Genomic DNA, 12,869 nt, shown 5'->3' with positions numbered 1-12,869 from the left:
TCAGCTCCACTGCCCCAGAAGATTATTGTGCTGGCATACGCCTTCACCAGCACACCGGCCAGCAATAGGAATCATTGTATAGCAAGTGCTGAACTTGGCATGCCTGTGATAAGAGAACACCAAGACACACCCCCAGACTACACGCCAATGACGCCCCATGGGCAGCGTGCATACAGGCCACTGCCACCAACGACCAAGCTGTCTCAATTTCTCGATTTTAGTACCTTAGTACAACATGTCGGGACACAGTTCACACTGCACCTCAATACGTCGCACTTTGCTCTAGTCTTCCACAGTAGTCATCACCTCGCACCTTAGCTAACTGTGAGGGAACGTTAGTCATTGTACGAGGGTAAGTCAATTATTACCGGCAATTTAGTCATATGTTTGTTTATTTTGGTAGTTCTGTCGCTTTACATTGATGTTGTTATATCTTTGCAATTTTCAAGCTGCTAGGTTAGTTTCGTTATCGCTGTCGTGCTGTTAATCACGGCTGCTCAGCTGTCTATTTGCACCAGCGGAGAGCAATGTTCAGTGATCCGTTTTTTGTGGTCGGAAGGCGTATCAGGGGCTGAAATTCATCAAAGACTTTTGGTACAGTACAGGAACAGTGTTTTGCCACAATGGAGTGTCTACGAATGGATTGAAAAACTCTGAAATGGTTGCGCACAATGAAGGATCCGGACGACCGTTTACCACCACAAATGAAGAAACCATTAGTGTTCACGTGAAATGATTCTCTTAGATAGACGATTACCTATTGACGACATGGCACAGCGTCTGCAAATTAGTCACGGTTCTGCCTATTAAATCATCCACAACAGACTTGGGTTTCATAAAGTTTGTGCAAGGTGGGTCCCAAAACAACTCATACAGTTGCATAAACAAACACACTTGGACATCTGCAAACAATATTTGGATCGCTATGGTAATGAAGGGGACAACTTCTTAGACAGGATCATTACTGTTGACAAAACATGGATCTGTCATTATGATCTGGAGAGTAAATGGCAGAGTATGGAATGGAAACATCCAAACTAACTGTGCATGAAAAAGTTGAAGACCCAACTATCGCACGAAAACTGATGGTTATGGTTTTTTGGAACACACAAGGTCCAGTACTGGAACATTATGTGGAAAGGGGCATAACAATAAACAGTGTACACTACAGTGAGATGCTTACTGCCAGGCTAAAGCCTGCAATTCGAAGCAAACGCCGAGGATTGTTGTCAAAAGGTGTTGTGTTGTTGCCCGTCCACATACTGCTGCCCACACTGCTAAAATGCTCCAGAAACTCAAATTTGAAGTACTGGATCATCCTCCATATAGTCCCGATCTTGTCCCTTCTGACTATCACTTGTTTGGTCCACTGAAACAGGCATTAAGAGCCTTTGATTTGTCTCGGATGATGCAGTGAAAGAAGCGGTGCATTCCTGGCTCGCAGTTCAACCGAGAACCTTTCTTTATGAGGCCATCAGGAAGTTTGTACAACGATGGGCCAAGTGTGTTGAAATGCAAGGAGGCTATGTCAAAAAATGTTCTTGTAAATATCAGGGTGTATACATGGGCAAGGAAAAAAATTCCCAGATTATTCCCGGATATCCCATTTACAAAATATAATTTTTCCTGGGCGAAAATACACTTTTTCCATGCTAAGTGACAGTAGCTGTTCCGTACATTTTTCCCTTGGAACTGTAAAACTTATTAATCCTTTGAATGGTTAACGTTTTATACACTGGCATACAATTTCCCGGAAAAAAACAGAGCAGAGAAGTTTTGTGTGCAGCAACATATTTTCGTATTACAAAAGTATAAATTCAAATTGCAGCAACCACAGTACGTTAGTTTCTGGAGTGTTGAAATCGAGATTGTGATGTGCTTTTGTAAGCCAATCATATCTCATGCCATATGATCTCACCAGCCGATGACAGCAGATACTCATAGCATAGGACATGTGTTATAGTCAGCCTATAGCAAGATCACTGTTACATAGCATGAACACACAAAAAGGGAAAGTTAATGGTTTACATTAATATATATATAGTATAGCTACAAGGAAAGCTAAGCTTTCACATACAATATTGGTCTCGAAGGTTAATAAGCAATAGAGAAGCTAAGCTTCCACGTGTAATATTGACATTTTTTTGGTGTGTGTTATACTTAAACGATGGTCAAGCGCTCTGTGATTTAAGAAATTCATACCACTTTCTTACACGTAACATAATTCATCTTGTATAAAAGGAAATTTACTTTGAAAGAAACGTTTTTCGAACCACCATTCACAATATTATCCTGAGACTGTTAGAAATAGGTTCAATTTAGCAGTTGCCAGAGAGCGCCAGAAAACAGGCTTTATTGCGCGTGCATTGATGCAGGGATCCTGAATATTCGTATGTATAAAGCACTAAGAGAGCTTACATTATGCCATAAAAGAAGCAGGACATCAGAGGATACTCCTAAAGCATCAGAATTTTGTAAACAATACTAAAATGCATAATTCGGCTTGAAGCACACATTTGTTTTTTCCAGATTCACAATGAAGTAGGTCCCATCTGATATTAAGCTTTTCAGTGTGGTTTTTGGGATGTAAATTTTCTTGGAGTATCAGTACTGTACTGTGGAGTACCAGTACTGTACTGTCTCATGTTTGGTTCATTATGGCATAATGCCATACCTGGTAGAAGATGAGAATGTGCACCTGAAATTCAGCAAACAGTTGGAACTAGCCAATACTGTGGAATGAAACACTTTGTTTCAAATAAATTGATTGCCTCAGCGGAAAAGATTGATAAAACCAAATTTCTTTAGCAAACTGGAAAAAATAACTTTATTGTTCTGCAAGGCGATTAGTGCTTGATCACTAATAACTTGGAAATAAAATAAAATCAGAAAACTGAAACTAATAATATATTTTTGCTTTCCGTAATTAAGTGAATGTATTTTAATTCACTTGATTGCTCCCAGCCACAGAAATCCATTTTGTTTTGTTTTCATTTGACGCGGGAGTTGTAAATGGAGAGGAAACAATGAAATCACTTAACACAAACAAGGGTCACGTGGAGACTAACCCCCTCCCCATTACAACTCAGACAACTCTGTGCATGCGTGAATCTGGCAGCTAGGGCGTGCGAGAAAAATTTTTGTCGTTAGCATCTGGCTGCTTGCTGCTACTGCCGATTCAGCTAACAGCCACACTTCAAGTAGCCAGAAGCGGGAGAAGGTACTGCTCATACGCGATTTAACTGCGCATGTGCATGACCGCACTGGCAACTGGTCAAACGAACCTGATGGAAACAGTTGTGACATCACACTCATAGAAAGCAGTTCATTGTTACGAAGTATTACATAGTCTTCGTCCAAAGACCTTTGACGTACTTTTGCTTTTTGCAGATGCTTGTGCGTGCATGGTGTTTTGTTATTGTAAATGGCGCAACTTAAGTTTTTTTTCGTCTCATTTATGTTTTACTGCTGCAGTATCATTCTCCATTAGGAAGATGCAGTAACATTCTTTGCTAGAGAATCAGTTCTCACCAGTCAAAATTACAAAAATTTAACTGAAAGCTAAAACAATGAAAAATTCCCAGAATTCCAAAAAATTCCTGGGTTTTTCCTGGTTTTCTCCCAGATGAGAAAATTCCCGGTTTTTACCTGGATTTCCCAGTTGTCCCGTGTTGTATACACCCTGAAGTTTCATGTTTGATTACAATAAAATTTTATAACTACTTTGCGGATAATAATTGACTTACTCCCGTATATAGTTGTGATATGGACAGAGACAAGATTCAAGAATTAGTACGTGTTACTTGATTGCTGTTAACCACAGAACTTCAGATTGGACATCAGTGAAGTTAAGTACTCAATTGGTTCCTGTAATAAAGTGTATTTTAACTACGTGTGCATTTTGTGTTGTAGTGATAGGAAACAGGCCACTCACCTATCATACCACCCTCTCCGCATCCAGCCAGGAACCACAAAACACTGCAAGTGGGCACAATCACAACAATTATATCATACATAGGACATTACTGAGTGAGAATATGTAAAATATGCTAGCAATCCCATCTAAAAATCAATACAATGAGTTAGTATTACCTCAATTTTTTATGTGTCTGGAAGTCTAAAAATTTCACGCAGTTTCATTTGGTGTGTTTTTAAGATTTAGAGTAAAGCTGTTTCTGTGAACTAGTTGTAGGCCTGTAACATTATTCTCCTGACTGTGTTTGCTAGGAATGTGTTTCGGCCATTTATCAGTATACTTGTATCATCTGCACATATTACATTTTCTTAAGAGTTCTCCAATGTCTTTCATAAATCATTAATATAGGTCAAGACCAGTACCAAATCTTGAGGTACTATGTATTTAAAGTTTCATCATTTCAAATTTAGTTTTATCCCTGTTATCATTTGTTAATGTGACTCTCCATTTTTTTGTTTTTGAGATATGACTCAACACCAATGGGATGTATTTAACACCAAAATATTGTAATTTTCCTGTAGAAATTGTTACGGTTTTATAAAATAGTAATAGGGTGATTTTACTCGTTTAGTTCTACCAGGAATGAGTTTGTGAAAAAACACATTGCTTTCTATGTAGAGAATCGTTTACGGAAGTCTAATTGAGCAGTTGTTTGAAATGTTAGTGTCAGAAAATTTGTTCAGTTTTATGTCATAAGCTAGCTCCTCCACAAATTTTTAAAAAGTGGGAAAAAGAACAAAATTAGATTGTAAGAATGTGTACACATTTCCCTTTTTGCTTGTACTTGGTACATCATATATATACAAAATCTACTCGCCAAGTAGTGGCAGAACACACACACATAAAAGACTGTTGTGATTGGCAAGCATTCGGAGCCAGTGGCTCCCTCTTCAGGCAGAAGGGTTGAAGGGGAAGGAAGAAGGGTGAAGGAGAAGGACTGGAGAGGTATAGGAAAAGGGGTAGATTTTGGGAAACTCACCCAGAACCGCAGGCAAGGGAGACTTACCGTACAGGATGAGAAGGAAAGACTCATATCAATAACTAGTTGTTTTCGTAGTTATATCATATATATACGTATATATTTGGCAACAATATATGACAGACTAGAAAAGATCGAAAAAGAGCATACAAAAACCAACTGGGGCATTGTTGGCTTAAGCAAAGTACGCCAAAAAGGGGAAGACTGTCTCCGTTTGCACTCTGGCAATTTGTTCTACTTTTGTGGCAACCCGGAAGGAAAACTCAATGGAGTTGGGTTCTTAATTAACAAGAATATCGCTGATAGAGTATCTGTCTTACAAGGAACTTCCAGCAGGACAGCTCGAATGGTCTTCAAGGTGTCGAATAGGTATAAAATACAGATTGTTCAGGTGTATGCTCCCACTTCAAGCCACCCTGATGAAGAAATTGAATCTTTTTAAGAAAGCCTGGATAGCACCCCTGTAAAAAGGGTAGCAACTGTCACTTCCAGATGGTTATTGGCAGTTTTACTGCAGAAGTTGGCATCAAGAAACAAAGTGACACAGTAGTGGGCAACTATGAGACTGATGACTGAAACAATAGAGATGAGAAATTAGTCCAATTTGCTGAGCACCAATATGTCCATCATGAATCTTTAAGAAGCACCCTGACCAAAAATGGGCTCGGAGGAGCCCACATTTCAGTGTCAAAAATGAGATAGACTTTATTCTGTCAAACATTTCGCAGATTGTAAACGACGTATCGGTGCCAGATCAGTTCAACACTGACAGTGATCACATTCTGGTGAGAGCGAGGGTCAAACTCAATGTAAGAGATGAAAGGAATAAACTTATGAAAGGGAAGAGAAGTGTAATCAACCCACAAACCTGGAAGAACATTCGTCAAAATTCCAAGAAGTCCTCCAAAGCAAGTTCCATGTAACTAAAGTTAGAGATTTGATGGAAGTGATTGTTTAAAGTGCACAAGTAGTTGGTGGCATATGCCAAAAGAATAAACAATCAAAGAAATTCAGTGCAAAAACTGAAAACCTTTTACAACAGAGGAGAGAAATTAAAATCCAAACCAATAGTGACATGGTTGCGTATTCCGAACTATGTAAGGCAGTGGGAAGAGAAATGAAAACTGACTAACAGAAATTCAGTGAAGACACCTTACGAGCAAACTTAGAGAATAAGACAAGCTGAAAGTCAGCCAAACGCAAACTCACAATCGGTAAAAAGCACATTATCACACTTGATGGAAATGACAGTCGAATCACTGAAAAGGAGGAGGTTTTGAAGTTCATCAGAGACTTTTATAGCAATTTGTATAGCAAACTACAGGAAAATTTGAGTGTATATAAATTTAATGATGTTCCTAGTGTTCCACATATACTCCCACCGGAAGTCAAGTGTGCTCTAGATGGCGTGAAGAAGGGAAGTGATGATGAGCTCAGTGTTGACATCCTGAAACTGGCAGAAGTAACAATAAATCACTTGGCAAAAGTATCTACTTCTTGCCTGCACTATGCTTCAATCCTACTATCATGGAACAAGGCAATCGAATTAGTTCCACCCTCGACTCAGCCCAACCTATAGAACAAGCAGAATTCTGAAGCAATTTTAGCACTATTGACCACAATCTGACCATTAGTGAAGTGATAAGCAGAGCAAATGAATATCAACTGCCTCTCTGCATTGCCTTTGTTGATTTTGAAAAGGTGTTTGACTCCGTTAGCCATATAGCTGTCCTCCAAGCATTGAGTGAGCAAGGAGGGGGAGCAGTGTATGTTGAAGTGCTCAGCAATATCTACGAGACCAGAATGAGATTTTCACTCTGCAGCGGAGTGTGCGCTGATATGAAACTTCCTGGCAGATTAAAACTGTGTGCCCGACCGAGACTCGAACTCGGGACCTTTGCCTTTCGCGGGCAAGTGCTCTACGAGACTTCTTCAGCTTATGTTAATATCTGTCAATCAACTCAAGAATTCCGAATCATGAGGAGTGTCTCCCCAAAACTGTTCTCGGCTGTACTGGGAATGGCTATATCAAAGCTGAGCTGGGTAGGTAAGGGAATTAGAAATAATGGAAGAAGGCTTATCAACTTGAGATTTGCTGATGTTATTGCCTTACTGGCCAACGACTTCACAGACCTCCAAAACTTAGTTACAGATCTTGCATCAGAATGTCAGTTGGTTGACTTGAATGTGAACCTTTCCAAAACAAAAGCAATGTCCAACAAATGGGTCCCAGCTGGAGATGTGAAAGTCAAGGACAGTCCATTAGAAGAGGTCAGATTATAAATATGAAGGGAGATGAAGGACAGAAAGCTATCAGCACATCAAGCTTGGCTGGCAAGCATTTGAGAGGAATTCAACAGTATTCAAATAAAAAATGGCAGTAAATCTGAAGAAAACAGTATTTGATCATTGCATTCTTCCTGTGCTGACGTATGGTTGCAAGACATGGACACTGAACTCATTTACAAGAGAGAAACTTACGACAGCACAGAGAGCCATGGAAAGATCAATGCTGGCCTATACAAGAAAGGATAGGAAAAGGGCAGATGACATCCAGTCTGTGGTGAAGGTTAAGGACTTCTTAGAGACAGTAGGCTCCTCGGAGTGGCAGCAGGCTGGCCACATCGCGAGAAGAAAAGACAGCAGATGGACGAAGCTAGTATGGGAATGGAGTCTGAGAGAGCATCAGAGGCCTAGAGGAAGACCACCAGACAGATGGGACAAAGATATCAAGAAGATTGCTGGTAGCACCTGGCAGAGAACTGCCCAAGACTGTCCCACTTGGAGAGGACTGCTGAAAGCCTACCTGAATCCACAACTCGAAGAGGCCATATCATTTAATGATTTAATTGACTGATGATGATGATGGTAATATGGCAATTACAATTTGTGCTGCTTGACTGAGCTGAATTAATAATTCTTGATATACAATATAACACAAAATCAAATCAAGGAAGGTTGCTTCTGGTAAACTCCTGTACTGCGGCAAGTGAAGTAGTGAAAAATTAATTAATACCAGCAGTGGTTAAGAATCATCTGTTAATGCTTAACTCTAAAATTTCTCCACAGCTGACACAGGCTGTGTCAAGTTATATACAGAATTCGCAGGTAAAGAAGCTGCACTACTAAGCATAATTTACCTCAGATTGTTTGTACAGTGATTTTTATTGTATGCCATCTTCATGTTGCAATTTTCAGGGCCAGCAATGCATGAGGAAGTGTTACCTGGTAAAAGTTGTAGTGCTATCGCCACATGTCTGTACAAAATATCATGTGGTCCTAAGATTGGCAACTAGCTCTTAATGCACAGAAACAGTATATTTGACAAAATTATAGGATTTATTAACCTGTAACTACTTGAATAATGAGTTACATCTGAAGTCAGTTGGTCTGAGTCTCATTTGATTGTTGAAAGCAATGATGATATGCTACCACAGTACACAAGATCGTATGAAAATCAGAACATATATAGACAATACAATGAGATCAGAGGCTGCTACTCAGGTAGCTGACTGTGTGTAAGACACGTGGGTTCTTTTTTTTTAGATTAGGTGACTCTCCATCCAATCCACGTAACGATAGCTGCAGGAAACCCAGGAGTATCAGTGTAAGATCAAAAGAAGTGCCTCCCACAGATGAGAATATTAAAATCCTAATGGTTAACAGCTGAGGCATTTGCAACAGAGTGCCAGAGTTTGAAGTGCTCCTCAAAAGCTGTGAAGCTCACATAATACTAGGTACAGTAAGCTGGCTGAAACCTGAAATTGATAGCAGTGAGATTTTTGGGGAAAATTTATGTGTATTGAAAGGATAGGCAAATGGGAAATGTAGGTGGTGTATTTGTCATAGTACACAAGAAACCCAAAGCCACCAAGACACAAATTGAAGCTGCGTGTGAGACTGTTTGGGCAAGACTGGTATAAGGGGTGGGCATAAAACGATAACTGGATCCTTCTTTTGCCCACCAGACCCAGCCTCTGATGTAACCAAAAACTTTAGAGAAAACCTCAGTTCACTTGTATATAAGTTCCCCAGTCATAATGCAATCATTAGTGAAGACTTTAATCATCCAACAATTAATAGGGGAAATTACAGTTTTGTTAGTTGTGGGCATGATAAGACATCATGCGAAACATTACTACATGCCTTCTTTGAAAACTACCTAGAGAACAGATGGATAGCAACCTCATTCATGTTGAAAATACACAAACTGGAATTTTGCAACGTTGCTTTTATTTTGCCACAAAACAGTATAAATATGTGATAGTAAGGTAGAAACAATGTAAATAATAAAGAACGTAAACAACGGCAACATGTATAATGGTAGACAAAAACCTTCTTCATTTTTCCCATCTTAACAGATTTGCACAGACACATTCCGACAACTGGTTAATGTGCTCAGCATGGAGTGTGACCGCCTCTGACAGCAATACAGGCCTTACAATGATGGGGCGTGCTGTTAATGATGTTATAAATCCCATGTTGAGATAACAATGCCCATTCATCTTGCAAAGCTGCTCACAAGTCTTGTAGAGTGGTTGGTGGCTGCTGACATGGTGCAACCCATCTTCCTAGTGCACCCAAACATACTCTATGGAATTCAAATCAGGAGAGCAAGCAGGCCACGCCATATGTGCAATATTTTCTGTTTCCAACAAAACATCAAGCACCTGTGCTCTATGAGGTCAAGCATTATCATCTATCCGTATGAAGTGTGGGTCCACAGCACCTCGTAACAACTGCACATGAGGCCCCAAGGTCTCATCAAGATACCTGACAGCAGTTAAACCCTGCCGAGACACCTGTACAATTTCATGGAGAGGTGCTCAAGTGCTCAACATAATCCCTGCTCACGCCATTAGGGATATTCTTCGAGATCGGTCTCTGTCCACAATGTTTGGGTCCCAAAATTGTGTTCCACATTCCCTCCAGACGCAAATCCATCAAGAATCACTCTCCAGAGCAAATCAGGACTCATCTGTGAAAAGAACATTCGCCCTCTGTTCGACTGTCCAGGTGGCATGTTGACAAGTCCACTCTAGACGCTACTTCCTGTGAACAAGCATTAAAAAGGTACACATACAGCAGGTCTCGGACAATAAAGACCACTCTGCCAAAGCCTTCTATACATGATTTTCCTCAATACAATATGTCCAGTGGATGCTGCAAGGTCAAATGCCACCTGCCAAGCATCCAAATAACAGTCCTCCCTTTCTGATGTCACACATGATCAGCCCTGCCCTGGTCTTCAAGATAAGGTTTCATTCTCTATAAATTGTCACCACATCTGAGAAACAACAGAACATTTCACATTAAGCCGTGGGACCACATCAGTTTGAGATTGCCCTGCTTCCATTCTTCCTATGGCCCTCCATCACAGAGAGTCCAGTAGGCATCTTCTCTGTGCCATACTGCACCATCTGTGACTGTGCATACAGCTATCCTGGATGTGGAACTACCTGGAAACACTACCCCATTTGATAGGTGCCCCGACATCACTGTTGGCATGGTTGCCCATTGACCGGAACACTATCTCCCATGCAGAACACAATCGTACAGATATCTGTTGACAGTCTGTACAATTATACTATGAATTGGACAAAGGATGAGGAAATAGCGGTTTGTTGCTTTACTTTTGGACACCAGTGTATGTAGGGTATAATGGCAACAGATGGATCTGACTTCTTTGAGGATGCCCAGATTGAAACTGGTATCAGTAACCATGACACAGTTGTGGGAAGAGTGATTACCTAAGTACAAAGGACAACTAAAACAAGAAGAAAGATATATAGGGAGAACATTAATAAAACCGACAAACTGCAGGGATGGATTCCTGAGTGGGAATAGAGGAAAAAAAGGTCCTATGAACATGTGCCCAGAAATGGATGGTGCAATTCCAACAAATTGTCCTGGAACATAGTACAGGGATGCATTGCATCCCCGTCACAATATATGTTCAAAGTGGCCTTCATGGGATGCAATGCATGCATTCACACTTCACATTATGGATTTCTGCACTCTTTCACACATTGCCCCTCTCTCCGAATAGTGTCACAGACATTGTGAACATGCTGCTGAAATGTCTGCACACCAGGAACTTGTTCAGCATACACAACACTTTCCAGATGCCCCCAGAGATAAAAACCCACAGAGCTTAGTTCTGGTGATATAGCAGGCCATGCTACAAGCACCTCTGCATCCTATCCAGTGTCTGGGTGGTGCTGTTGAGGTGTCAGTGCACTGTAATGCGGAAGTCGGGTGGTGCTCCGTCAATCAGAAACAACGTAACTTGACATACTGCCAAAGGCACATTATCAAGCAGCCCCGGCAGAGTATTCCACAGGAAGTCCAGGTACATTCCTCCTCTGAGGCATTGTGGAGTAATAACCAGTCCAAGTATGTGGTCACCAAGAATCCCTGTCCACACACTGATGCGGAACTGATGCTGGTGAGAAAACTCAACCATTCCCCGAGGATTGCCTAGCCCATAGCCCACAGATAATGATTATGCAGTTTGATGATGCCAGTTTTGGTGAAGGTTGCTTTGTCAGTAAAGAGCACTCGTGACAGAAATCCCATGATTGTGAAGGTCTGGTGCAATAATCATTGGCAAAGTCCTTCCCACAGAGAAAAATCCACTGCTCATAATCCTTGCACTCATTGCAGATGACAGGGATAGTAGTGGTTGTCATGCAGGATACACATGGCTTACACCATGTTGGTAGGCCACTTGCCTGGAGCTTGTATTAGGGTTCGTCTCAATATCCTGTACAATCTGGTCCTCTAAATCTGGTGCCACACAGTCTGCCACCTCTCTGCAAGTTCATCTGTCTGAAAGGGTCCATGATGACACAAACACCCAAAAGTGCTTGAAATGTTGTGTGAAGTGACTGGTGTCTGTGAAGATATTTGTTTTTCTACAGCCATGCTGCCTCTCAACCACTGCCATCTGCTTGGCTTACACAAACACAGTCACGGCTTGTTCTAACATGAATACTGGACCATTCTTCTGCTGAAAGTACACTGCCTCAATCTCACAGATTGCAACACAGAAGCAAAACAAACCACATGGTCAGAAGAACTTTAATTCATCAGAGCCATCTACTGTGACAACAATCAATTTCCTCCGTTTCCAGTCAGGAATCTGTCCCCGCAGTTTGTCAGTTTTATTAATGTTCACCATGCATATGTTCAGTAAACTAGATAAAATATCAGTAGTGTCATATCTCAATGAAGAACTTCAAACTTTCAGCACAGAGCAGGAGGATATAGAGGAACTATGGCTCAAGCACAAAAGAATAATTGACCATACACTGGACAGACAGGCACCCAGTAGAACACCTCCATAACGGGATGGATCTTCCGTGGTTTATAGTCATGGTAAAGAAACTTCTAAAGAACCAGAGATTACTGCATAATAGGTGTAAAAAAATGGCTTTAGACTGAGAGATGCTGAATGAAACATATTTGGACGACAAGAGAGGAATGCATGAAGCCTTCAATGACTACCATAGCAGAATACTGTCAAATGATATTTCACAAACCTCAAAAAGAAATTCTGGTTGTATGTAAAGAGTATTAGTCACACCAAAGTTAGTGTCCAGGAACGGAAACTGAGCATAGAAAAGCAAATTCTGATATGCTTGACTCCATTTTCAAATGTTAATTTATGAAGAAAAGGCCAGGAGAATTGGCCCAATTTAATCCTCAAACCACTGAAAAGATGAGTGAATTAGTTTTAGTGTCAGCAGTGTCGAGAAACAGCTGATATCTTTAAAGATGAACATCGCTCCAGGCCCTGATGGAAATCCTATCATATTCTATACTGAATTTGTGGCCGAGTTAGCCTCTCTTCTAACTATAATCTATCATAGATCCCTCAAACAAAATGTCATGCCCAGTTCTTGGAAAAAG

General features: G+C 40.7%; 1 protein-coding gene across 2 annotated transcripts in view; it reads right to left on the bottom strand.

Annotated features, from left to right (window-relative positions):
- Positions 1-12,869, bottom strand: part of LOC124621919 (45 kDa calcium-binding protein) — a 185,269-nt gene that overhangs the window by 155,766 nt on the left and 16,634 nt on the right. Inside the window, exon 2 of one of the 2 annotated variants that reach the window (XM_047147425.1) lies at positions 3,935-3,978. The exons of the other annotated variant lie outside the window; for it this stretch is intronic. Within the exon in view, the coding sequence (XP_047003381.1) occupies positions 3,935-3,957 (23 nt within the window). The 5' untranslated portion in view covers positions 3,958-3,978. The remainder of the gene's footprint in view (positions 1-3,934; positions 3,979-12,869) is intronic. 2 annotated transcript variants of the gene reach the window in all.

Source organism: Schistocerca americana, chromosome 7, assembly GCF_021461395.2.
Source record: "Schistocerca americana isolate TAMUIC-IGC-003095 chromosome 7, iqSchAmer2.1, whole genome shotgun sequence".
In the NCBI taxonomy this organism is placed as follows: domain Eukaryota; kingdom Metazoa; phylum Arthropoda; class Insecta; order Orthoptera; family Acrididae; genus Schistocerca; species Schistocerca americana.
Note: the sequence above shows the minus strand (reverse complement) of the source record. Positions and strands in the feature narration are given on the sequence as shown.